The sequence below is a fragment of the Caloenas nicobarica genome, chromosome 24 (assembly GCF_036013445.1).
Source record: "Caloenas nicobarica isolate bCalNic1 chromosome 24, bCalNic1.hap1, whole genome shotgun sequence".
Lineage (NCBI taxonomy): Eukaryota > Metazoa > Chordata > Aves > Columbiformes > Columbidae > Caloenas > Caloenas nicobarica.
The window spans coordinates 6,043,417-6,068,952 of NC_088268.1; the positions used below are offsets into that span (position 1 = coordinate 6,043,417).

At 67.8% G+C, this 25,536-nt stretch overlaps 4 protein-coding genes across 6 annotated transcripts; 2 read left to right on the top strand and 2 right to left on the bottom strand.

The window, feature by feature from the left end:
• The first annotated feature begins 639 nt into the window (after positions 1–639).
• Positions 640–2,977, top strand: DLX4 (distal-less homeobox 4). The gene is made up of 3 exons (XM_065650999.1): positions 640–913; positions 1,652–1,845; positions 2,729–2,977. Exons 1-3 carry the CDS (start codon positions 640–642, stop codon positions 2,975–2,977), a joined length of 717 nt encoding a protein of 238 aa, XP_065507071.1.
• Positions 2,978–3,143: 166 nt separating this feature from the next.
• On the bottom strand, positions 3,144–5,003 carry LOC135998005 (basic proline-rich protein-like). The gene is made up of 5 exons (XM_065651022.1): positions 4,478–5,003; positions 4,114–4,403; positions 3,633–3,776; positions 3,377–3,467; positions 3,144–3,253 (listed from the first exon to the last, which is right to left on the bottom strand). Exons 1-5 carry the CDS (start codon positions 5,001–5,003, stop codon positions 3,144–3,146), a joined length of 1,161 nt encoding a protein of 386 aa, XP_065507094.1.
• Positions 5,004–5,796: 793 nt separating this feature from the next.
• On the bottom strand, positions 5,797–9,658 carry DLX3 (distal-less homeobox 3). The gene is made up of 3 exons (XM_065650996.1): positions 9,202–9,658; positions 8,683–8,873; positions 5,797–7,129 (listed from the first exon to the last, which is right to left on the bottom strand). Exons 1-3 carry the CDS (start codon positions 9,518–9,520, stop codon positions 6,791–6,793), a joined length of 849 nt encoding a protein of 282 aa, XP_065507068.1. The 5' UTR covers positions 9,521–9,658; the 3' UTR covers positions 5,797–6,790.
• A 3,075-nt stretch (positions 9,659–12,733) lies between these two features.
• ITGA3 (integrin subunit alpha 3) lies at positions 12,734–25,159 on the top strand. Of its 3 annotated transcripts, XM_065650959.1 has the most exons (26): positions 12,734–12,984; positions 17,449–17,570; positions 17,668–17,750; positions 18,155–18,404; positions 18,523–18,606; positions 18,904–19,111; positions 19,328–19,521; positions 19,591–19,679; positions 19,812–19,939; positions 20,064–20,150; positions 20,233–20,300; positions 20,484–20,620; positions 20,875–21,021; positions 21,103–21,200; positions 21,305–21,470; positions 21,557–21,625; positions 21,719–21,798; positions 21,997–22,074; positions 22,250–22,352; positions 22,423–22,593; positions 22,695–22,808; positions 22,897–23,010; positions 23,236–23,334; positions 23,417–23,542; positions 23,953–24,110; positions 24,345–24,429. In XM_065650959.1, the coding sequence occupies exons 1-25, from the start codon at positions 12,776–12,778 to the stop codon at positions 24,061–24,063; spliced, it is 3,135 nt and encodes a 1,044-aa protein (XP_065507031.1). In that variant the 5' UTR covers positions 12,734–12,775; the 3' UTR covers positions 24,064–24,110; positions 24,345–24,429. The 3 variants fall into 3 exon arrangements, with proteins under 3 accessions (XP_065507031.1, XP_065507030.1, XP_065507029.1); XM_065650958.1 differs by lacking the exon at positions 23,953–24,110 and having other exon boundaries at positions 24,345–25,159; XM_065650957.1 differs by lacking the exon at positions 23,953–24,110 and having other exon boundaries at positions 21,557–21,798; positions 24,345–25,159.
• The last annotated feature ends 377 nt before the right edge of the window (positions 25,160–25,536 follow it).

The following is a 25,536-nucleotide window of genomic DNA, read 5'->3' on the forward strand; positions in this document are numbered from 1 at the left end:
AGGGTGGCGCGGGGACCCTCACTGCCAGCATCCCCGGCCGTGTCACCCCCTCGCTCCTCCCGGACTGCGACGCCCTCTGTGTCCGTCCCTCAGTCTGGTGTCTGTCCCTCGATCTGGTGTCTGTCCGTCCCGTGTCCATCCTTATCCCCTGTCCCCGCACTGGTGAGCTGAGCGCGAACGGCCTGAGCTCCTCCTTGCCTGGGCTCTGTCCCCTGTGCCCCCTCAAGGGGACACGTCCCCCCGGGGCCGTGTGTGGGGGAGTGACCACCCACCCCCCGTGCCCTCGATGGAGGGGGTCTCTGGGAAGGGGTTACCCCCGCACGGGCAGGAACTCGCGGGTCAGGCGCCCCCCGGGGAGGCTCAGCCAGGACACGGGGGGCCGGGGGGGCCTCCCCGCCCGGGTGTCCCCTCTGGGGAGCGGGCACGTTGCTCCGGGCCGGGGCACGGGCGGGGGGAACCCGGGGGGATGGGACGGAGGGGGGCTGCCGGGGGGGGGGGGCACAACCAGGGGGTGCCCCGCGGCGTGACGTCACACGGGCGGGGCGGGGCGGGGCGGGGCGGGCGGGGGATCCCCGGCGCGGGGCCGCGCAGCGCGGAGCCCGTCGGGGGGCGGCGGGTCCCGGCCCGGCCCGGCCCAACATGACCATGAGCTCCGTGGCCGAGAGCCGCCTGGGGCCCGACCCCGCCAAGGCTGCGTTCCTGGAGCTCGGCCGGCCCTCGCCGCCGCACTACCCGCTGCACGGGCTCCCCCAGCACGACCCGCCACCCTTCGCCTCCTACGGCCGGCCCGGGCCCTACCCCTACCCCGCTGCGCCCCCGCCGCCCCACGGCGGCCCCTTCCTGCCCTACCCGCCCCCCGGCCCCCCCCCCGCCCCGGCCGGGCTGGCCCACGGCCCCAGGCTGCAGGACGCAGGTAAGGGGGCGCGGGGTGCTCGGCGCTGCGCCCCCCCGCCCCGGGCGCCCACCGCGGGGAGCGCCGGGGACCCCCCCGGGAAGCGCCGGGACGGAGCCGTCGGAAGCGCGATGGGACCCGCGGGGCCGGGGCGATGTCCCCCCGCTCCCGGAGCCCCGGGGGGACGGGCGGCTGCGTGGCTGCGAGAAACCCCGGGGACACGGGACGTCAGAGCCCTGGCTGCCCCATCCTGCCCCCGAGACCCCGTGTCCCCGCTGCCCCCCGAGCCCTCGGTGCGTTTCTGCCCCGCAGGAGCCACGTGGCCCCAGGTGGGTCCGGGGATGCTCGAAGGGACGGAGTGGGGAGGAGATGGTGCGGGGTGGGGGCGCCCACCTCAGGGTGGGGGGCTGCCCGCGGCGGGGGTCTGTCCTGCCGCCCCCTCTGTTGCCCCGTGGGGTCCCGCCTGGCCCTCCCATGGGGTGCACGGCCGCCGGCCCTGCAGCCTGCCCACTCTTGGGCTTGCTCAGTGATATTGGGTGAATAATCCTATCCCTCCCTGCTCCTGTTTCCCCTTTGCTTCACCTGAGGCTTAAACAAACCAGCACAGCAAAAGCAAATCTCCCCCCCCCGCTTATTCCCGCTTCCCTCCAAAAAGCAAAACCCACTGCAGCCCCAGGGCCGGGAGGATGGTTTGAGGTTGTCTGGGCTTTATTAACCTCTCAGCATGTTGGTTTAACTGTGCTCCTCTCCCACCCCAAGAGCACGACAAGCCCCCAACCGTCGCCAACGGGGAGCTGCGCATCAACGGCAAGGGCAAGAAGCTGCGCAAGCCGCGCACCATCTATTCCAGTTTGCAGCTGCAAGCTCTCAACCAGCGCTTCCAGCAGACCCAGTACCTGGCGCTGCCGGAGCGCGCGGAGCTGGCGGCCCAGCTGGGGCTCACCCAGACCCAGGTACAGCCCCTGCCAGGGCGAGGGGACGGTCACGGCCCCGGGGACGCGCCGCACGGGGTCTCGTGCCCATCGCGGCTCCGGGAGTGACTCTGGATTAAGACTGCGTCACGATGCCGGGGTGCACCTGGAACCGTGCCGAGCCATGCCGTGCTGCGGCGGGGGAGCTGGCGCCGGTGGGCCCCCAGGGCTCGGATTCGGGGCGCCCCTGCTTGCACCTCCCAGCGGCAGCGGGACTTTCCCAGCCCCGGAGCCTGGCTACCGGCCCAGCCGTGCCCGGCGCTGGGCGGCCCTGGGCCGCGGGACGGGGCGAGTGGGTTTTTGAAGGCGATGGGGAGAGACAGGCAGGCGGCAGCGGTGCAGCCCAGAGCCAGGGGCGAAGCGAACTCATAAAGCCGGGGAAGAGGAGACAAGTGGGAACCTGCCGGCAGCGCGGGGGGGACCGCGGGGAGGAATGAGCGGGGCCACCACCCCAGGGCCCCACCGCGCCGCGCCCGGCCCAGCCCCGGCACCCGCTGGGCTGGGGGGGCCACAGCCCGTGGCGGGGGGGGGTCATGGGGACACAAGGGGACGTGCACGGCTGGGGACTCCTGGCTTGGGCTGCATTTATAGCCCGTTTCCCTGGGCTCCCTGTGCCTCTCCCCACGCTCTCCTTCACCTGCCCTTAGTGGAGTCCCTGGTGGCTTGTAAGGGGTTGGGCTCAGAGCCTGGCTTATCTCCCAGACCCCGGCTTATCTCCCAGACCCCCACACCAAGTCGGCTGTACCCCTGGGAGAGGGGAGGTGTAGATGGGGGAGACGGGGACACCAGGGGGTCTGTAATTATTGGTGTAACTATCAATGTAATTATCGACCCCATCCTCCCCACTCGCCCCTCTCTCTCCCAGGTCAAGATCTGGTTCCAGAACAAGCGCTCCAAGTACAAGAAGATCATGAAGCAGAGCTCGGGCACGCCTGACGGGGACCCCCTGCACCCCACCGCCCTCTCCCCCTGCTCGCCCAGCGTCCCCCCGCTCTGGGACATCCCCATGCCGGGCAAAGGGCCCCCCCTGGCCCCCAGCAGCTACATCAACAGCTTCAGCGCCTGGTACCAGCCGCACCCGCAGGACAGCGTCCCCCGGGCCCCCATGATGTGACACGGCTGCAGCTCCAGCGCCCGCCAGCTCAGGAGGGACGCGAGGGGGGACAGTCTGTGCCACCCACGAGGGAGCGGGGAGCCCAGCGGAGCCCTGGGGGACACCAGCAAATGGAGAAGGAGGAAGAGGAGGAGGAAGGCGGCCATGGTCTGCAGGGACCTGGACATCACCTGCTCCATCGCAGCCCGAAGCGAGACGGCTCCGGCACGTCGCCCGTGCGCCCGTCCCGCGGGACGGGACTTGGCCTCCGGCCATGGACACGGGGCAGGGGGGACCCTGGGGGACTGGGGGGTCCCCGGACGCCCCCAGCCTGGTTTTATTTATAAATACCGTCCATGATTGTATGTGCCACCCCCTTTATAAATAGGCTGTACACTTGTAAAGACTGTTCCTCTGTACCTGCTGCTTCCTTTTGCGGCGGTCTGTCCCCTGTTTGGAGAAGATGCTTCGGTTCTGACTGATCCTCGGGGGTTTCTGTCTCCAAAAGCTCCTGGGAAAACAGAGATGGGGACACTGGAGCAGGGGGCTGAGGCTGTGTCACCCCACACATCTGTGCAGGACCCACTGCTATTTTCAGACAGGCGATTGCTCCCCTGAAATGGAGGCGCAATTATAGTAATTGTGGACCCAGGCCCCTTGGTGAGGGGCTTCTCACCGCCTCCTCGGGATAATTACGGGCAATTTGGAGCTGTCGAAGATGTCTCACTTCACAAGGGTGGGAGATGAGGGCGGGGGGCGCGAGCCCGTTGAGCCCGAGGTTACTGCCCCGTGTTGCCCGCGGCCCCGCGAATTCCTGGCCCTGGAGCGAGGGGGTTTGGGGAGCGGGGGGCGTCTGGGGAGCTGGGGGTATTTTTCCGCTGCAGGTTTGACAGCAGGTCACCTCTTCCTTTGTGCTTTTTGGAGGCCAGAACCTGGCTAGAAAATACATTATTTTTATTTTCCACTATTCCCTGCTCAGTGTTTGTCACCCACGATGGGGACATGGGCAGAAAGGAGAATTTCTCATTCAGAAATTCTCGTTCCATCTACACAGGCTGGAAGTGCAGCTGGCCCCTTCAAACTGCCGGGGCAGGTTTGGGCAGCGGGGGGACATTGTGTCCCCTTCCCGACCCCAGCCTGGGTGATGGGACATGGACCAGGGCGGGCGGGGAGCAGAGATGTCCCCAAGGCCGCTCCGGAGCATTTCTGTCCCATTTTCCAGAGCCGGCGATGGCGACAAAGCCCCGGCCGGTGGCGATGCCGCGGCTGCCTGGTGTTGCCCGTCGGCTCCGGCTGCCACATGCCGGGTTGGCCGAGCGCTGGGAGGGACGCGGTGGCGGATGCCGGGCCGGGCGGCTGCCCCCGCGCTCGGTGCCCGCGATGCCGTGACGCACGCGGCCAGCAGCGACGTGTCGCAACGGGCAGGACTCGTGTGCCGAGCCGGGGGCTGCGCGTGGGGCCAGAGCCGTGCAGGGACACCGGGGTGACACCCGGCACTGCCGTCCCACAGCTGGGACCCACCGGCCTGGAAACCACCTCTGCACTCCGGTCCTGCCCATAGCCGCGTCCCGGTACCGTCGGTGCCGCTCTCCATCCCTGGTGCCGGCACGGGGTAACTGGGATAACCGGGGTAACGAAGGACGGTTAATTTAGATCCTGTGCCAGGGCCGGGCAACGGATGCGGGGAGCAGGGGGTGATGCCCCCAGCCCGGGGGGTCCTGCCCCAGCTCTCGGGCCCCGTTCTGCTTTGGGGCGCCAGGGCAGTGGCGGCAGGAGGGGGCTCGGCCCCGGGGGGGCTGTCTGGGACCCTCAGTCCCTTTTTGGGGCTCTGGGGATCTTGGCCACCTCTGCGCTGGAAGAGCAGCAGGTGACGCTGGTGGTGACCCCAGGGGCGCGGGTGCTGCGGCCCCGTGGGCTGCGGGACACACTCGGCGCTGGGACAGGAGGGACGGATGGACGGACGGGCCGTGTGAGCGTCAGGGCTGGCGGCACCCGGAGCGTGGGGGGCAGGATCAGCGCCTGTCCCAGGCAGCGATGCACCCGGCATTTATATAATCTGTGGATATGTAACCTTCTTTTTTTTTTTCCCCTCCCCCTCAAGATGAAAAAATAAAAAATAATTTAAAACAAAACAAAACAAAACAAAACAAAACATAAAATAAAATATAAAATAAAATATAAAATAAAGCAGCACCAGTTCATGCCCCACTTCTCGCTCCAGGTCACACCGCTTGGTTTCCTCCTCTCCAACCCGCTGCCGCCCCCAGCACCCCCGTCTCGAGCCCGTCTGTCCCCCCCCGGCTCTGGGGTGTCTGGCTGCCGCCAGCCCCGGGCAGGTCCCTTGTTCCCAGCACGGCTCCGGGGACAGCACCAGGATGGGCCATGGGGCTCCAGCCCCCCCCCGCTGCTCCCCCCCGGGAAGCGCGGCCGGTGACACCGGGGACAGGGGGACCCGAGCGGCTCAGCGCCAGGACCGTCCCCGTCGCTGTCCCAAGGCCCCGACACCACGGCCGTGCCCACCGCCCGGTGCCCCCCCGGTCCCCGGCCACCCCCCGGCTGCCCCCCAAAAACGGGGTGCAGGGAACACGGGGTTTAACTCCACGTTTCCCAACCCGGAAAGCTCCTGAGCTCCTCCCTGCTCACCAAAAACCTCCCAAAAAATGGTGTTTGGAGCCATCACATTCAAAGTGCTTTTATTACCAGTTATAGATCAGTTTTGTGCCCCAGGAAAGCGGAAAAGGGAGCTCAGGTTTTTTTCCTTGGAAAAAAAAAAAAGGCAAACAAAAAACCAGACCGAACCCAGTTTGGTTTGGATCAACTTTATACAAATGAACCTTATGTACACTCTCTTTTTACCCCCTTACACCCCTATTTATATAAGGCAACATAAATAAGATCCTCAGGACTGTACAACACATATGAACACTTCTTAAAACTGCATTTTCTGCTTTTAAAAAAATAGCATCATTCTCTTAAAAAATAGTAAAGAGGGTTTTTTTTTCCTTTAAAATGTGTTGTCGATTTATTTAAAAAATAGGCATTTTGCTTCGCCATTAGCTTAACTAAGACAGATGGAGGCACTGTTAGAAAACAGACATTAGCACGATTTTTCTCTTTAAAAAATAACTTAAGCCATTCCTGAACTGTTTAAATACTAAAATATTTTCTCCCCCACACTTTTTATTTATTTTTAAATAACAACCTTATTGTCTGAGCATCGTGCCAGGCGACCCTGGTGAAGCTGCCCCGGCAGTGGCCAGGCTGGGGGTCCCGCTTTGCTCCCGTGGAGCGTCCGCGGCCCCGAAACACTCCCGGATTTTGGGGCGCGCATCCCGCTCCCCCGGCGTCGGCGACAGGCTCCCGGTCCCCGCGGCGCCGCGTCCTCCTCTCCGCGGCTGCGGCTCCGTCCCAGCGGGTGCGGGGGCTCCGCGGGGGGCACGGCGCGGGGAGCCCCCCAGGGCAGCTCGCTGGGGTGGCCCCAACGCTCTGGCGAGGGACACGGGGGGACGCGGCTCCTCGGGGGCCTCTTTTATTAGCGGGTGATGGAAAAAGGAAAAAAAGAGTAACGCACAGGAAGAATTCGCCACCTTTTCCTTGCCTGCCCTGGGCTGGGAGCGAGTGAGCTGAGCCCTTCGCAGTCCTCGAGTTCCTGAGACGAGCTGGAGAGGGGAGGGTACAGAGTGTGTAGCTGGGGGCGCGTGTACAGGGCTGTCCTTTTCTTTTTTAAAAAAGAAAAAAAAAAAAAGAAGAAAAACCAAAAAGTACCGGGGAAAAAAACAAGAAGGAGGCAAAGTTGTTGTGCACTGTCTCTGTTCCTCGTTTTGGTCTGGGCTGTTAATAGACGGCGCCGGTGCTGGGGGGGGGCCCCGGGGAGGTGTGGTGCATGGCGGCGGCCGGCGGCTGGTGGGGTCCGTGGGGCGCGCCGAGGCTCTGCGGGTGGTACCAGGGGTTGTGCTCCTCCAGAAAGCCGGGGGACGAGCTGTAGGGCAGCGGCTGCGGCAGCGGCGTCCGGCCCGGCGTGCCGGCGTGCGAGGAACCGTCCCAGACGGCCGGGGAGGGGGGCGAGTTGCAGGCCATGGAGTCGCTGTTGTTGGGGCTGTGCTCCAGCGGCACCTCCCCGTTCTTGTACAGCTTCTTGAACTTGGAGCGGCGGTTCTGGAACCAGATCTTCACCTGCGGGACACAGGGGGTCAGCGCCGGGGACGGGCAGGACGGGGCACCCCAGGGACACTGATGGGGGTGACACAGGGACGCCGGGCAAGCGGGAAGGCGCCTGGGACATGGGTGTCACGGAGGTCCCAGACACGCGATGCAGCAAGGAAAGGGACAAGGGACATGGGTGTCACAGGGACGCCAGACATACGAGACAGCGCGGGAAGGATCTGGGGACACAGGTGTCACGGGGACCTCGGACGCACGGCGCATCACGGGAAGGCACCCAGGATGGGGGCGTCACAGGGAGCCTGGACACGCCGTGCAAAGGCACCGTGACGTGGGCGCCGTGGGGCCCCGCGCCGCGGTGCGTGGGGGGCGCCCCCCGGGGACACGGGCGTCACGGGGAGCCTGCCACGCCACGCGTCACGGGACGCCAGCCCGGCACGCTGGGCGTCGGGAGCGTCCCTGGCGCTGGGTGAGGCGGCGCTGGACGCCCTGGGCCCCCAGGGACGGGGCGGGGGGGGCGGTGGTTGTCACCCAAACAGGATGTCCCTCTGGGAGTGGGTGACGCGCTCCGTCAGCCCTTTGTCGAGTGTCCCCGATTGCTTCATCGCCCAAGGGAGGAGGAGGAAGGCCGGGCGCTGGGAGCGCCGCGCCAAGGGCGGCACAAGGGCGCCGGGACGGACCGGGTGCGGGGGAGTCGCACGCCGCGGTGACGGCACTGGCAACCTACGCGCCTCACACCAGCAGATCGGTGGGGGAGATCTGTCCCCGTGCCAGGCAAACCCCAAAAGCAAGGGTTTAGCCCCAAATCTGGGTGCTGCGTGGGGAGAGGCCCATCGCACCTCCCCCTGCTCTTCCAGTCCAGCCTAAACCGCCATCCCCAGCACAAGGTCCCTTGCGGGGATGTGGCTCCTGTCCCAAAGTCCCGTCTCTGACAGGACCAAGAGGAATGGGGGAGCTGGAGCACCGGGAGGAGGGACCCAGGAGGAGCCCCGGACAGCCTGGAACTGCGGCCAGGATCTGCTGCTGGGATGGGGTGTCCTGAGCACCCCGTCCCGAGCGCCCTGCCCTGTGCGCCCTGTCCCGCCTGGGATTTGGGTCCCGCGTTCCCGGGAGCTGGTGCGTTGCTGACCCAGGACCGTCCTGGGCACTGGGGCAGGATTTGGCCTCAGCCCCCACCGGGTGCTGGGGCACAGCGAGGGCTGGGGTGGGGCTGGAGGGAGGGGGATGAGCCCCAAAAACAGGGAGCGGGGCACGGCGGGGATCCGTCGCTCCCTCTGATCCCTTCCTCCTCTCTGCCTTTCCCTCGGCAGCGCGGATCTGCTCTGCGCAGGGAAATCCGGCACCGGGACCCCTGCGCCCGCCAGCAAGCAGGGAGCACCCATCTCCAGGCACCGCCAGACCCCCCAGCTCCCACCACCCCGCTGTGAACAGACCCCTCTCCCAGGCTCCCAGGGATCTGGGTTTTGCACGGCGAGGAGGCAGCTCCGGCTCCCCCTCCCGCGGCCCCTCCTGCCTGTGGCTGGGAACTGGGGTGTCGGGGGGCTGTCGGGGGGCTCAGCCCTTACCTGGGTCTGGGTGAGCCCCAGCTGGGCGGCCAGTTCGGCCCGTTCGGGCAGCGCCAGGTACTGGGCTTTCTGGAAGCGGCGTTGCAGAGCCGCCAGCTGGTAGCTGGAGTAGATGGTGCGGGGCTTGCGGATCTTCTTGGGTTTCCCATTGACCATCCGCACCTCTGGCTCCGGCTCCTCCTTCACCGACACTGCACAGAGAGCGGAGCCGTGAGCCCGGTGACAGCAAAGGGGCCCCAGAGCAGATACCCCAGCAGCGGGGGGGTCGCCCCGCTCTGCTTGGTGACATCCCCCGGACGGCCACGTCCCGCGCGGCTCCAACACGCTGCAACCCCAGCAGCAGCGGGGACATGGGGGCTGACCCCTGCCCCAACATCCACCTCATCCTCCAGCGGGGACACCACCGCCTTCCCCAGCCCCGCGGCCACCCCGTCCCCAACCTGGGGACACTCAGATGGGTGCAACTTCACAAAGACCCTGCTGCCGCCCCCGGAGCCCCTGCTGTCCCCAGCATCCCACCTGCGTCCTGCGCCGGGAGCTGCTGGTCCCTGAAGTGCCCGTACTGGCGGTAGGATGGGCTGTACGAATAGTCGGATTTGGGCGAGTAGGTGCCGGCGGTGCCGATGCCGTTGAGGTTGAACTGGTGGTACGGGTAGTGGCTCACGGGCTGGCTGTAGGACTGGCCCGAGTAGTAGTCGTGCTGGCCGGTGTAGTAGCCCAGGTCGGTGACGGAGGACTCGGGCAGGGTGGGCGAGTCCTTGGAGGCGGCATGGCAGCTGAGCGAGCCTGAGAGGTCGGTCAGGATGCTGGAGAGCTTCTTGTCGAAAGAGCCGCTCATGGCGGGAGCCGGGGGGGGTGGGAGCTGCCCGCCTGGCTGAGGACCCCCCAGTCCGGCGGCTGCCCGAGCGTCAGGCCTGGTGTCCCCAGAGCCCGGTGTCCCCAGAGCCCGGTGTCCCCAGAGCGGCTCCTCCGCACCGTCCCGAGCAGCAGGAGTGACTGTGCCCAAACCTCGGCGCGGCCGCCGGCTTAAAGCCTTTAATTAGGGAGCGGGCAGGGTGGGTGCGCATTCCGATTGGCTCCAGAAATATTGCCTGGGAGGCAAAACAGGCTCCTGCCTCCTCGCGCTGTGGGTTGTTTTTTTTTTTTCCTTCTCTCAAGAAACAACAAAGAGTGGGTGCAGGAGGGAGAAGGAATAAATAAAGGTCGCAGGTCCTGTCTGTGGGAGCAGGGGCGGGAGGGGGCGCTGGGGGGGCTCTGGGGACACTGCGAGATTCGGGGGGGCTTGTCTGCAAGGGGATCGGTGACTCTTGGTGCTGAGGGGGGACTTGGTGTGCGGGGGGTGTTTGCTGGGCGGGAGGGAGGTTGGGGAGCAGGATGGGTCCAGGCGCCGGGCTGGGTGGCCACAGGGGCATGTTTTAGATACGCCCCTCCCTCCCCAGCTCCCACCTTCCCCCAGCAGTTCCCAGTGTCTCCCAGTTCAACACCATCCCCAAGGCAGAGCCCCCCCCAGCCTCATGTACCCCAAAACTTGCCATCCTCCACCTGCCCTCCGGGGACATCGGGGCAGCACCAAGCGCTGATTGTGGGGACACCCACGGGGGGATCTGTGCCCCCTCCCACCCCCGCTCGGGGCCCTGACCCCCCCACTGCCCTAAGAGCGCCCCCCCCAGTGTCACCCAGCCCGGGCCACCCCCCGCGCTGTCCCCAGCGCTGTCCCCAGCGCTGTCCCCAGCCGTCCCCCGCGCCCAGCATTTGGTGGGGGGGTGGCTTTCGGAGGGGACTTTTATTTTGGTAGGGGGGTCTCTGCCTCTGCCGGCAGGTCCGTACCCCGAGAGGGGCTGAGGGGGCTGGCAGGGGGCTGGGGGCCGATCCTGGAGCCTGGCCGGGCCTTTTCCCTTCCTGTCGCCCTGTGTCCCCCCCGGGATTGTCCCCCCGGCCCCCCCGCAGTGCCGTGCGGTGCGATGGCGCCACCTGACGGCCGCAGAGGGGAGCTGGGCCCCGCGGGACCCGAGTTCGAGTCCCGGCCCTGACAACACCGCCGGGGCACGAATAACGTGGTTAAACAATCAAAAATGTGAGCGGAATGGAAAAAGGAATGGAGAAATAGAAATTAGAAATAGAAATCATAGAAATAAAAATCATAGAAATAGAAATCATAGAAATCATAGAAATAGAAATAACAGAAATAGAAATAATAGAAATAGAAATAACAGAAATAGAAATAATAGAAATAGAAGTAATAGAAATAGAAACAGAAATAATAGAAAGAAATAGAACTCGAGGTGGGTTCCAGAGGGCAGCAGCATGGCCCAGCAGCCGGGGGTGACGGGTTTGCCTCCCCGCATGGGAAATGTAATTTGAGATGAGAGGAATTAATTCAGAGGGGCCAGGAGTGTCTGGGACCAGCCCGGCCCTGCCGTCTGTCCTGCTGGGAGCTCCGCGGGTCCTCCCTGGGGAGGTTTCCCAAGGTCCCGGAGGAGCCGCCGGGGCATCCCCGGGTCCCCAGCCCGGCTGTCCCTCCAGCCGGACTGTCACCAGGGCTGGTCCTGCTGGGAGAGGGTTTCTGCAGCAGGAAAAGCCGGTTCAGGAGCTGCGGGCCGGGAAGGGAGCAGGGCACAAACAGGAGCAGGTCTGTGCAGTCCTGAACCAGTTTGGGACTGGGAGGCACCGGTGCCTCGGGCTCCTCGGCCAGGCTGGCGCTTGCTGAAGCACCAAAACCCGGGAGCTTCTGGGGGAGGGAACTGGCCGGAGGGGGGTGGGTCCAGTCTGGGTGAACTGGGACAGTGGGGAGGGCAGTATTGGGGCACCCGGGGGTCTCCGCGCGGGGGGCTGGCAGGGCTGAGCACAGGGACACGCCAGCAGCGCCCCCCGCCGCCTCTGTCCCCCACGAGGCCTGGGGGGGTTCCCCCGGATGCCCCGGTTGGAGTCCCCGCGTGTCCCCATCTCTGCCACAGCCGCGGGGGGACCCGGAGGACGGGCCCTCCCCGCCCCCCGCCCCGCATCCTTGGGCGGACGTCACCACCTAGTGGCCTTTTGGGGTGATGACACCCCCGTGGGTGCCGCCACCCCCCGGTGCGAACACCCTTCTTTGGTGTAAACACCCTCCCCGGGGTGCCCCCCCTGCCTGGTGTTAATACCCTCCTGGGTAGCAGCCGAGGCCACAGGGCAAACCCCTGAAACACTTGAGAGTCCAGTGGGCACAGAAAGGGACCCATTGTGCCCCAAAATGTCCCCAAGGTGGGGGGAGAGGGGGGGCTGGTCACCTGGCCAGGGCTTTTTGTCCCTGTGGCGAGGGCTGTGTCAGAGACAACCCGCCGGTCCCCAGGGAGGTCACGCGTGTTCGGGGTGCTCCGAGCCAGGACCGGGGCCAGCCCACGCTGGGGAACAAGGACAGGGACACGGGACACGGGACGGCGGACAGAGCACAGGGCCTGGTGCCAGAGCGCTGTGCCGGCTGCGGCAGGTCTGCCCTTGGGACTGTCTCCTGTGTCACTCTTTCCAGTGACATTGTGCGGCGCAGGAGCTGTGCTGGGACACGGGGACATCGGGGTGGGGGACACAGGACATCCTGCAGCACCCCCCTGCCCGGGGGGGGCACTTCCCCCCCGCCCACCCACGGGTTTCCTGGCACGGGTGGGAGCGGCACGATGGCTCCCGGTGACCTCAGCCGGGTTGGGGACCGCAGCGGCCACCGCTGCCGCCTCCCGGGGGGGACGTGGTGATGCTGCGGCGGCCGGCGCCTTCCCGCCCGATCCGGGGGGGCCCGATCCGGGGGGGTCCGATCCGGGGGGGTCCGATCCGGGGGGGGTCCGCCCGCGCCACGAGCGTAACCTCCCGTCCTCGTGCCCGCGCGTGGGCGGGGCCTAAGCCAGCGCGCGTGCTCCCGCCGCCCGCTGTGCACGCGCAGGTGTGGCCACGCCTCCCCCGTGCGCACGCGCGGGGCGGCCCCCGCCCTCCCGCAGGTGCCCGGTGCGCGGGGTGCGCGGCCCCTTTAAGGGGAGTGCCCGGAAGGGCGCGTGCCCCGCCCGCCCCGCCCCGCAGCGCACCGGCCCCGGTGGGGCGCGGCCGGCGGGTCCGGGAGCCGGTGCGGGACATGGCGGGAGGGCGGCGGCTGCTGCTGCTGCTGCTCCCGCTACCGGGGCTGCTGCGGCTGCTCCCGCTGCTCCCCGCGCTGCTCCCCGCCGCCGCCGCCTTCAACCTGGACCTCACCTTCCCGGTGCTCAAGGAAGGCGCGACCCCCGGCGGCTTCTTCGGCTTCTCGGTGGCGCTGCACCGGCAGACCGAGCAGCGGGAGCGGAGCCTGTGAGTGTGGGGGGGGCCCTGCGGTGGCAGCGGGGTCTCAGGCCGGGGGGGTCCCCGGGAGAGCGCGGGTCCCCCGGGCAGGACGAAGGTCCCGGGGTGCGCCGGGGGAGGAGCTGCGGGGCGGGGGCGGCCGGGGGTGCGGGTGCTGGGCGGGGAGCGGGGGGTCTCTCGAGTTCAGGGTGCGAGGGACGTGCTGTAAACCAGGCGCTTGTCCCCTGCTCGCGGCTCTGCTTTGCACCCCGGTATTGGGGGGGTCACGGCTCGCGCCGCCTGCGGGGACCCTCCCCGGGCGGTTGCGCAGCCCCTCGTGTCCCCCCTTCACCCCTGCCCGGCTGCCCGGAGGCTCCGTCCCGTCCCCAGCCCTGGGGAGCCTGTTGAACTGTGGTTCCTGCAGCCGAGCGGAGCCCCAACAAAAGCCCTTTTCAGCCGGTGCATTCGCCGTGCGATCCCGCCGCCGTGTCCCCTGCCGTCCCCGCGGGCAGCACCCCTGGGCCCCCCTGGCCCGAGGTGCGTGTCGGTGCTGGGGGGCAGGCGCAGGGGCCGGGCCGGGTTTTCCTCGCCCGGGGGGCACAGGTTTGTGCTGTCTCGGTCTCCGTGGAGCTCCGGCTGCGGGGGACCTTGCGGAGACCCCAGGGCTCCCTCCTGTCGGCTGTGCTGTGTGGAGGGACCGGCGGCAGCTGCTGGACGGAGGCATCTGCTGCTCCGCATTCCAGAGATGCATCTCGGCCGCTTGCCCGCCTGTGTTGCTCGGTCCAGGAGGGAGCGAGGCCGTTCCCGCGGAGAAGCTGCGGGGGTGCAGGAGCTGGCCCAGCGCCCTGGGGACGCTGCTCCCCGCAGGGACGCGCTGGCTCCTGTCCACAGCCGGGTTCCCCCGGCCCCGGGGGTGTTGGAGCAGCTGGCGGGGGACATCGAGGTCGGGGTCCTGGCTGGCACAGGGACAGACCGGCTCATCCGTCTTCCCAAGACGCTGGCAGTAGTGGTTGCTTTGTCTCGGGGGTTTTGGGGAGCTTTGGCCTGGCAGGAGCTCGTGCTCCCCTGGCGTGGGCCACGTGGCCCATGCGTGTCTAAGCGTGACGCTGGCGGAGCGGGGGCTGTGCTGCGGGGGCTGGAGCGGCTTCAGAGCGTGAAAGCCCGGGGGATTTGCACCCCTTCCCCTGGGAGCCCTCCGCTGCCCGTCCCCATCGGGAGGGGGACAGGACAGGGGTGCTGAGCTGGGGGGCGAACCCGCTCCCCCCAGCCCCGGCAGCAGCTCCTGTGCCCTTTGCTCACCAGGCACATCCTCGCAGGTGCGGCCCCACCACAGCCGGGTGGGGACAGGAAGGGGACACTTCCTGCTGCCATCATCCTGCTGGGGGTGTCCCGTGATCTGTGCTGGGGGGTGGGAGGGATGCTCTGCCCCATGGGGGGGCAGCTGCTTCCCGGCCGGGCTGGCACAGCCACTGTGATGCCCGAGCTCCCCCACCCTCGGCTCCAGAGATGTTTTTCATGTCCCAGAGCTGTGCCCATGCAAAGGTTTGTTTGCTCGCTCCTCCCCGCGCCAGGTGAAGGTGAGGTGGAAGCCTTATCTGCTGCTCTGAGATTAAGAAACTCCTTTGGCTGCCCGAGCCAGGTCTGGCTGCTGCCGTGGCTCAGACACGGGGTGGTTTGGCTTGTGGCTGTGCTAGCAGGACCTGGCTGTGCCGGGAAATCCTGACCCACATGGGTTTGGGGGTCCCTGAATGACATAGGGAAACTGAGGCACAGGCTGTTTGTGCTGGGGAGGCTGGGGCCCTGTGTGCAGCCTGGGAGGAGGGGGCCGGCAGTGGGGCCAGCTGGGCTCCCTCTTTCCCTCCCCCTCGCCTGGTTTTGTGCCGTTTGCCAGAGCCGGCCCAGCCAACCTCCCCCCGCCTTGGCCGGGTCCTGTGGGGCTGCGGCTCCTTGGCAGGCGGAGGGGGGACGGATGCAGGGCCAGCGCCCGGGGGGTCATCCATTCATCCGTCCGTCCATCCCTCGCTTCTCCCAGGAACCATCTCTTCCCCTCCCGCCTCCTTCCTGGTGTGGGCATCAGCAGCTTTGCCTGCTCAGGGCTGGGGGGGGATCGATCGTCAGGGCCCCCCCGCTGCCAACACAAACACCCGAGCTGGGCTCTGCCTGCGAGCAGGGCTGGCACGGGATGGGGGCTGTGCGGACCCCGCTCCTGCCTTGGTGCTTGCCCCCCTTGAGCATGCAGAGGTGGATGCGGTGACAGATGAGGTGCTCCCCGCCGTGCCCCCTCCCTGGTTCACCGGGGCGGATTAGCACTGCAAGGCCTCCTGCATTCCTGCCTCTCTTCACGCCCCCCCCGCCGCTCTTTGCCTCCGCTGCCTGAGCTCACGGCCTGGGCTGAGCCCCATGTCCTTGTCCCCTCCCAGGGAGCACCAGTGCCGTAAACTGGTCCTGCCGTCCCTGCGACGGGAGCCCCAGCGTCCTGGCTCCTGTGCCTCCTGAGGCAGCTGGGCTCTGGTGGCACCTTGAGGCACACGCAGGTGGGGGACGCCTGTGCATGTCCCCCCCGCTCCAGTGGGGCTCAGAAGCCCTCGGCATCCCGCAGCCCCCCAGGAGCATAGCCTGTGGGTGGGCTGCTGTGCCGGGCGTCTTGGCTGGAGGAAGGAGATGCCGGAGCTGCTTGGCTCGGGCCGGTTTTCCCCTGGGACCCGCGGGACCCCTGAGCAGCCGTGGCGGTTGGGAAGAGCTTTGCCGGGAGCCGGGTCTGGCCGAGCCAGGACCACCCGGGCAGCCTGGGGGCCCGTCCTGGCCGGGGAGCCCCTGGCAAGGGGCCACGTGCGTGTCCCTGTCCCCAGGAGCTGGCGGGGGGCGGCACCCGAGGGCTGCGGGTCCTAATGGGGCTCGGGGTGGGGGCAGGACCCCCCCCCAATTCTCCCTCCAGCCCTGAGTCACAGCAGCTGCACTGAGTCACCTCCCCTTCAGATAAGTCACTGTGTGCCACTCAGGTTTGGGGGGGGCAGATTCCTTTGTGCCAGGCTGGACAACATCAGGAAGAGCCGTCCCCCCCTCGCTGTGCCCTCACCCTCGCACTGGCACATTTGCTTTCTGGGTGTCCCCAGCCCAGCATTGCGGGGTGAGCGGACCCCCTGTGACACCCCTCTGGGGGCTCTTCTGTGGCTCGGCGCCACCGCCCCCCACCTGCAGCATCTGGCTGACTCAGCCGCAGCGGTGCCGCCGGCGGTGCCCGTCACCGGGCGGGCGCGGGGGCCCTGGCGTGCCGGGGCGGGGGCTGCCTGGGGCCCCACATTCCTCCTGCGCCTGGGCTTTGAGTCAGCCGCCCGGCGCTGCCCGGACGCGCCCGCGCTGGCGGCCCCGCGTTCCCAGCCCTCCCCAGCGCTCCCTGCCCCACGGTGCTGGGATGGGACAGCCGGGGTTGTCCCTGTCCTCACCAGGGACAGGGTTGTCCCTGCTGAGAACTGGCCAGCTCGTTACCCTGGTGCCCTACGATCGGGTCTGGGGGCTGCGGCAGCTACCTGGGTGCTGGTCCCCCCTGTCCCGCTGCCAAGAGGGACGCGCTTCCTCCGCTGGCGCTGCGTGGCCGTGCCTCCTCGCGCCATTGTCCCCGCCGTCCCCAAGGACTCCCTGGCGGAAAGGCTGGTCCTTCCGCAGCCCCCCGGGCATGCCGGCTGCTCCTGCTGCTGCCTGGGGGTCCCCAGCCTCTCCCCTTGGGGTGGGGGTCCAGGTGGGTGCTGGGGTCCCTTCGGCATCTTCTTGGAGCCCCCGGGGGCTGAGCGCACGCGGAGCTGTGGGTGCCACATCCCCAGCCCGGGCACCCCTCCAGGGATGCCAATGTCCTCCCCCCGGTGTGGCATCACCATGACTCAGCCGGGATGCCTGTGCCCCCCCCAGGAGCCTGAGTCACCCTGGAAGGTGCTGCCTCCCCCAGGACCCCCAGTGCTGTCTGGGGTAGACAAGCCTGGACCTGCTGGGAAGGGGATGCCCGTGTGCCCCTCCCGGAGCGGGTCCCAGCTCCTGCTCCCGGGGTCTCTCCCCCGGTTCTGCCGGGACGCGCATTCCCCGGCGCGGGGGGGTGAGCCTGTCCAGGGACACGCCACAGCTGTGCCGCGGGGGCCCTGGCTCGCTGCGGCTCAAAGGTTGGCTGGGGCTGTTTACACAGCGGGGGGGCCCTGTGCTGGCGCAGCGGGTTGTGCCGAGCGGCTCGCGGCTTGGCCGTCCCTGTGGGGGCCGCGTGCAAGGTTTGGGGGTGTCAGCCCAACCCACCACACTGGGACGGGGGACCCAGCTGTGGGCACGGCGTGGGGTCAGGTCCAGCAAGGAGCATGTCCGTCCGTCTGTCCCCGGCATGGGGTGTGTCCCTCCACCCCCTCCCTGCGGCAGCCTGAGTGGCTTTGCACCCCCAAAATGATGCGAAGGGCATTGGGGTGGTTGGACTCACTGCTCCCCCATCGCCTACCCACCTCCCCCTCCCCTGCCCCCCAGGCTGCTGGTCGGGGCCCCCCAGGATGTGGAGCTGACGAATGGCACGCGGACGGGCGCCGTCTACGCCTGTCCCCTCACCGGCTCCACCAGCGACTGCCAGCGCCTCGACATCGAGCTGAAGAGTGCGTGAGCAAGCCGGGGCACCCCAAAACACCCCCGGCACCTGGGGGCTCTGGGGGTGGAGGGTCCCCCCTCTCACGCTGTCTCTTCCTCGCCCAGGTGAGCCGGACAAGGCCATCATTGATGGCATGTGGCTGGGGGTGACGGTGGCCAGCCAGCGGCAGCCGGCGGGGAGGGTGCTGGTGAGTGCACGTGCACACGATGCTCTACACGCGCTCCCCCGGTTCCTTGCACTTGTGTGTGCCGGTGCCAAGCTGCCACCTTGCACAAAGGCACCGGCAGCTGCTTGTGCTTTCACATGGGCCTTGCACATGTCCCCAGTGTGGTGGCACCGGGCAGGGGCACTGCGGGGGCTCCTGTCACCCCTGGCCCTGGGGCAGCTGTGGGGTGACGGGGTGCAGGGACCCTTCTCCGGGTGGGTGTGGATGGGTTGAAGCTCTGGAGAGTTCCGAGGTGACAGGACAGCATCCTTGCCTATAGACACGGCAGCCAGGGTGACGCTGTGACACACGGCAGGGCTGGGGGGGTGTCGGGGTGTCCGCGGCCCCGTTTTGGGGGCGGCAGGCGCTGAGGGCCGGTCCCGCAGGCCTGTGCCCACCGCTACACGCGGGTGCTGTGGTCGGGCAGTGAGGACCAGCGGCGCATGGTGGGCCGGTGCTTCGTGCGCGGCAATGACCTGCAGCTGGACCTGGGCGACGAGTGGCAGACGTACCACCACGAGATGTGCAACGCCAACACCGACACCGATGAGACCGGCATGTGCCAGATGGGCACCAGCGCCGGCTTCACTGCCAACATCATCTACTTCGGGGCGCCCGGCGCCTATAACTGGCAGGGTACGTGTGCCCGGGCACGTGTGTGTGTGCACACGCATACGGCCGCACGTGTGTTCACACGTGCTGTGGGCATGCGAGGGACTGCCCGCCACTGCGGGGTTAACCCCCCCCATTGTAGGCACCAACTACATGCTGCAGCGGGAGATGTGGGACCTGCACGACTTCTCCTACCCCAACGAGAAGAACGGCAACACCTACATAGGTGGGGGGCGGCAGAGCAGGGGGTCCCCCTCAGGGAGATTTGGGGAAGCAGGTGGTTTGGGGGGTGGATTTAGGGGGAACCTTGGGGATGGGTGTTAAAGGGGTGTGGGGTTTCGGGAGGCCCCCACAGGGATAGTGTGAGCAGGGGGCAGTGGTGATACCGTGGTGTCCGGGGGGGATGTGGGGTCATGGAGGGAACATGGGTTCTGGAGGGGGGGACGTGGGTCATGGCAGGGGAGATGGGTTTGGAGGGATGTGGGAGTCTCCGCGCGGTCCCGCCTGACGTGTGCCGTGGCAGGGTACACGGCGGAGGTGGGCCACGCGGTGCTGCAGCAGGACGCGGCGACGCTGGTGACGGGCGCCCCGCGGTACCGGCACACGGGGGCCGTGCTGCTGCTGAGCCGCAGCCCCCAGCAGACGCTGCGCCGCAGCCTCCTGCTCCCCGGCCCGCAGGTCGGCTCCTACTTCGGCAGCGCCGTGGCCCTGGCCGACCTCAACAGCGACGGGTGAGGGGGGGCCCGGATGTCTGCGGCGGGGGGGGCTCTGCTGGGGCATCCCGCAGCTCCAGGGGGTCTGTGGGTCACAGCCCCGGGCACAGCTATGGGGGAATTTTGGGGCAAGTCATTTCTATGGCTCTGGGGGGTCCCCGCTGCTCCCAGTGTGTCGGGGTGGGGGGGGTCATGTTGCAGCCCCCAGCCCCAACTGGCCCCCTGGCCCCACAGGTGGCAGGACCTGGTGGTGGGGGCCCCCCACTACTTTGAGCGCAAGCAGGAGGTGGGGGGTGCGGTGTACGTCTACATGAACGAGGTGGGGGGGTTCCAGCCGCACCCCAGCCTGGTCCTCACTGGCCCCAGCTCCTCGGGGTTCGGCTTCGCAGTCGCCAGCATCGGGGACGTCAACCAGGACGGCTTCCAGGGTGAGGGGCTGGGTGGGCGCTGGGGGGGGGTGAGCATGCCAAGGGGCTGACCCCCTCCTGTCCCCACAGACATCGCGGTGGGGGCTCCCTTTGAGGGGCCCGGCAAGGTCTACATCTACCACAGCAGCGCGGGGGGCCTCCTGCCCCAGCCCCGGCAGGTACCGGCCCCCGGGAGCCCCTCACCGGGGCAGCGGGTCCCCCCGAGCATCCGCGCTCTGGGGGGGCTGCAGCGGGTGGGTCCCCAATCCATGGGGCTTGGAGCAATGGGTGACAACCCCCCCAAAATCCAGGTGATTAGCGGGTCGGAGCTGGGCCTGCAGACCTTCGGGTACGCGCTGAGCGGGGGGCTGGACGTGGACGGGAACTCGTACCCCGACCTGCTGGTGGGCAGCCTGGCCGAGAGGGTCGTCCTGCTCAGGTGGGACCTGCGCCCCCCATCCTCCCTGCAGCCCCCCCACCCTCCCTGCAGCCCCCCCACCTCCTCACGCTGGGGGGGGCCGTGCTGCTGCAGGGGGGCTCAGCCGACCCCCATCTCTGCCCAGGGCTCGGCCTGTGATCAACATCCTGAACAAGACCTTCACGGTGACCCCCAGCAAGGTGGACCCTGCCCGCTGCACCCCCGACTCCTGGTGAGCCCCCCCCCGCGCAGCCGGTCCCGCTCGTGGTGCTGCGGTGCCGGCAGCTCCGCTCACGGCCACTTTGCCCCCGCAGCATCACGGTGACCGTCTGCTTCTCCTACAACCAGAGCGCTGGGGACCCCAATTACAAGGAGAACATCAGTGAGTGCGGGGGGGTGCGGGCATGGGGGTGTCCGCGGAGGGGGAGTGTGAGCACGCGTTTGGGGAGGACACACACACACGTGTTGGCACGTGGGGATGTGCATGTTGTGTGCACAAGGGGGGTGTGTGTACCAGGGATGTGTTGGAGGCACACGCGTGTGCGACACCCCCGTCTTCCCCCAGCCTTGCAGTACACACTGGAGGCAGACAGGGACCGGCACACCCCTCGGGTCCGGTTTTTGGGGACCCATTCTGCCACCTACCACGGCACCTTCTCCATGCCTGAGACCCGCTGTGAATCCAAGGAGCTGCTGCTGCTGGTGAGTGTGCGAGTGCCTGTGTGCACACGTGTGTGTGTGTGTCCCAGCTCCTGGGAGAGGGATGGTGGGGGGTGCCGAGGGTCTTGGGAACAGCGAGGCCAGGAGCAGAGGTGGAAATCTGTCTGTCCACTCCTCCACCCGTCCTGTAGTGTTTGCTGGGTCCCGTGAGCAGGAGCTGGTGCCTGGCCGTGGCTGGAGCTGGGGGGCTGTGATGTGGGTCAGAGCTTTGCTGTGGTTTTTGCCCCCCCGCACAGGACAACATCCGTGACAAGCTGCACCCCATCGTGCTCTCCATGAACTACTCGCTGCTGGAGAAGAGCAGGAAGTTCCAGCTGGGTCCCCACTCACTTGACGCCTTCCCCGTCCTCAACCAGGACCAGTCCCACCAGAACGAGACCAAGGTGGGGGCATGCAGCTGCCGACCCCCAGCAAGCCTGGCCTGGGGTGGCAGAGGGCTCACGGGCACGTCCCTGTCCCTCCAGATCGAGTTCCAGAAGGAATGTGGCTCCGACAACAAGTGCTACAGCAACCTGCAGCTCCAGAGCAGCTTCGTCACCGAACAGAACCAGCCACTGCCCAGGTGACAGCGGGTCCCTCCGGTCCCCTCCGCCTCTCCCGCGGTGCCAGGGGGTCCCGGTCCCGCTGGGGCGGCCCCGTGTGCTGAGCGGGCGGGTCGCTGCGCAGGCTGAACGGGACACAGGTGCTGCAGTACAGCCGGGACGTGCGGAAGCTGCACCTGAGCATCAACATCACCAACGCGCCCAGCACGCCCGCCAACGGCGAGGACGCGCACGAGGCGCTGCTCAACGTCACCGTACCCCCCAGCCTGCTGCCCTCCTCCGTGCGCCCGGTACGTGCCACTGTCCCCCCGGCGTCCCCCAGCACCGGGGTGGCCTTTGCCAGGGCGTTCCTCACCCTCATGTTCTTTCTCCCCAGAGCGGAGCCTGCACCTTTGCAGAGACGGTGCTGTGTGAGCTGGGCAACCCTTTTAAGAGGAACCAGAGGGTGAGTGCCCCCTCCCAGCTCCCCCCAGCCTTTTTTGGGGGCCTGGCAGCCGGTGGGATTGGGCTGAGCGGCTCCGCGGTCCCTGTGCCGCAGGCAGAGCTGATCATCACCTTCGAGGCCATCGGGATCATGCTGGACACGCGGGAGGTGCTGGTGTGGCTGGACCTGTCCACGTGAGTGTCCCGGGGGTGGGAACGGGCCGGGGGGCCCTGGGCCGGTGGCGGATCCTCTTCTGCTGGTGGAAACGCGGCAGCGGGTCAGGATCGTGTCCGGCAGCAGAGCTGGCTGGGAAGCGCTGGAAGGCGGGGGGGGCTCCTGCAGCTCCAGGGGGGCTGTTGGGTGGGAGGGACACTGACCCAGGGCCTCGGCAGGCAAAGCACCCAGGAGGAGCTGCAGCCCGTGCTGGCCAGGCTGCTGGTGGAGTACAGCATCCAGTCCTCGCTGAGCGTGTGAGTGTGGGGGCTGTGCCCCACTGTGCCCCCGCGTCCCTGTCCTCCTGCACCCTGATCCCCTGCATTTGGCTGTATGGGGGGGTACAGCCCCCTGCGTCCCATAAACGGGACGGGGAAGCCCCAGAGCTGTTCCCTGCCCCCCCCCACGCCTATCCCTCCATCCCATCCCCAGAGCCCCCCCACACGCCCAGTCACACTTCAGTGGGATGGTGGTGGGCGAGTCGGCCATGCGGCGCGAGCAGGACGTGGGCAGCCCCCTTGCCTTCGACTTCCAGGTGAGCTGGGGGGGCCGGTGCCCGTGGGGGGGTCGGGAGCGCCGGTCTCCGTCCCCGCTCTGCCCCGCAGGTGACCACCAAGGGCGAGTCGCTGGGCGACCTGGGCACCATCCTGCTGGGCTTTGAGTGGCCCTACGAGGTCCCCAATGGCAAGTGGCTCCTGTACCCCACCGAGATCCTCGTCAACGGCAACGAGACCTGCCAGCCCTCTGGGGGGGTCATCAACCCCCTCAACCTCACCGTGAGTCACCTCGTCCCCGCTGCTGTGTGGAGATGTGTCCCTGTCCCACTACTGTGCGGGGGCAGAGCTGCAGGGCACTGATGGGGCTTGTCCCCCTGCAGCTGCTGCAGGACCAGGCTCCGTCCCGGCAGCGCCGGGAGCTGGAGGCCCCCCCGCCGGCAGAGCCCCCCGTCACCCTGGCCATCGCCAAGAAAGCCAAGTCGGAGGTGGTGCTGGTGAGTGGGGGGGTCTGGCACGCGTGACCCCCACCGGGACACTGGTGTGCTGGGGACTCTGGTTCCCCCCTGACCCCCCGTCTCCCAGAGCTGCTCCAAGGGCACCGCTCGCTGCGTCTGGTTCGAGTGTCCCCTCCTGCACAGCCAGCACCCTGCCAGCCTCAGCGTGCGCGCCCGCGTCTGGAACAGCACCTTCATCGAGGTCAGTGTCAGCGGGAGGGTCACCGGGGGCAGCGCCTTCATCGAGGTCAATGTGACCAGGAGGTGCTGAGGGGGTCAGTGCAGCCTGGTGGCACAGCCAGGGTGATGGGGGGTCAGGGCTGCTCCCTTGGGGACAGTGCTGGAACAGGGCACCGAGTCTGCCAGGTCTCAGCCCAACACCTGACAGCCCTCCCTGTCCCCCCCTTCCATCATCTGTGCCCCCCAGGACTACCGGGACTTTGACCGGGTGAAGGTGGATGGCACGGCCACGCTTTTCCTCCGGAGCCACATCCCCACCATCAGCATGAGGAACCACACAGTGCGGGTGAGCGATGCTGGAGCCCCTTACTGGGAGGGACTGGGGCACTGGGAGCTCTTCCCGACACAGCTCTTCCTGGCCCCTCCAGTTCTCGGTGGACGTGGACTCGGAGCTGACGGAGGAGCAGCCGCCCGAGATCGCGCTGTGGCTGGTGCTGGTGGCCGTGGTGGCCGGGCTGCTGCTGCTGGGGCTCATCATCCTCCTGCTCTGGAAGGTGAGGGGCCACGCGGAGAGCGCTCGTGTCCCTGGTGGCTGCCGTCCTCCCCCCGCGCGGGGGAAGGTGCCCGGCTGCCGAGCGATGAGGAAGAGAGGAGCAGAGCAAATCCTGACGTGTGTCTCAGTGCAAAACATTTGGGTGGTGCAAAAAAAAAAAACCAAACCCAAAGTGGGGCTGGGTGATGGCACCTCCTGCCCCACGGCTCCCACCCCCCTGTGCTGTGGGGACCAGGGGGGCTCTGGCCCCTTGGGGTGTCCCTGGGCCCCCCTCTCTGGCCAGGAGGGGTTATGTGGGTCTGCAGGGCCACCCCTCACTGCATCCCCGGGGCTGGGGGTGCAGGGGGCAGCTCGCTGCCCCGTGGGGTGGCCCGGAGCCCCCGTCCCCCCCTGACCCTGTCCCCCCCGCAGTGCGGTTTCTTCCGGCGGGCCAACACGCGCGCCATGTACGAGGCCAAGGGCCAGAAGGCGGAGATGCGGATCCAGCCCTCGGAGACCAAGCGCCTGACGGACGACTACTAATGGGGGGCGGCCCTGCTGCCCCCCCGGGCGCCCGTGCCCCCCGCTTGGTAATGCCCCGCGGGGGCCGGCTGCAGCGCAGCCACCTCTTCAGCCGCCTCTTCAGCCTCTTCTCCTTCTCCTTGCTGCCTCGGCTCCTACCGGACCCCGTGGGCTCCCTGTAGGGTGCGGGGGCTCAGGGGCCTCCGGGCTGCTGCTCCCTCTGCTCTCCGCTGCCTTGGGGGTCTCTCCTTCGCCCCGCGCTGCCCCTGCAGCCCCCCTGACCCTCTGCCTTCTCCCCACAGTGCCACTTCTTCCAGCGGACCCGCTACTACCGGATCATGCCCAAGCACCAAGCGGTGAGGATCCGGCAGGAGCAGCGGCACCGGCCTGGCGGCCGCAAGAAACTCTGGGTGACCAGATGGCAGGAGCCCGAGAAGTACTACTGACCCCCCCGCCAGGGGAGCACTAGGGCCCCTGTTGGACTTTGCACAAGTGCATCTCCCTACCCCAATCTGCATCCCCCCCGGACGTGGCCGCATCCCGGCCTTGGCTTCTGCGCTCTCCCGTCCCCTTCCCGGGCTTGCCCCGGGCAGCCCGGCTCTTGCACGCTCGTGCCTTGCACGCTCACGGGGACCAGCCCCACATCTGCCTCCGTGTCCCCTGACGTGACCGCTGCTGGTCTCAAAGTGCCTTCTCCTTCCCCCCCGCACAGACACTCCTCCCGCCGTGTCCCGCACACGTCCTTGCACGCTGGGACACGCTCACCCCGCTGCATCCCCCTCCCCTGGGCTGTGTCACCAGGGCTCCGTGCTGGGGGCTCGTTCTTCCTCTGCCGCCTCCTCCCCAAAGCAGCGCAGAGGCCTGATCCTGCATGTTGCCCCCCCGCCCCTACATTGAACACAGCTTTGGCTTGGGGGGTGCAGAGCCTCATCCCCCGTGGGGTGTCCCCCCCACAGACGCTGCCGGAGGTTAAGTTATTCCGTGTCCCTTGTCCGTGTTTTGGTGTTGAGCCCTGGAGTGTGGTCGGTACTGGGGGCTTGGGGGATGCCATGCCCCCATCCCTGTTTCCCCCCAGCCCGCGCTGGGGCCCAATAAAGCCTCGCTCCGGGATTTGTAACGCCGTGTCTGCTCCGTGTCCTGGCACACAGCGTGGGGCGGGTGGGCTGCTGGGGAAAGCTGCTGGTTTGGTTTTGGTTTGTTTTTGCGGGGGGTGGCATACCCTGTTGTTGGGGGGATAATACGGTAGGCGGGGTATTGGAGGGAACCGTCGCAGGTGTGCAGGGATATTGGGGGCTAATCCCACCCCCGGGGGAGCGGCGCGTTCAGCGGGCGGTTCCGCGCCGGGACCGAAGGGGTTACAGCGGGGGGCGTGGCCACCGGCGAGGGGCGTGGCCACCGGCGAGGGGCGCGGCACGCCCGGAGGGGCGGGCACGGGGCGGGGCCGGCTGCAGCGCGGCCGCTGATTGGCGGCGGGCGGGTTGTTTGCGCGCGGCA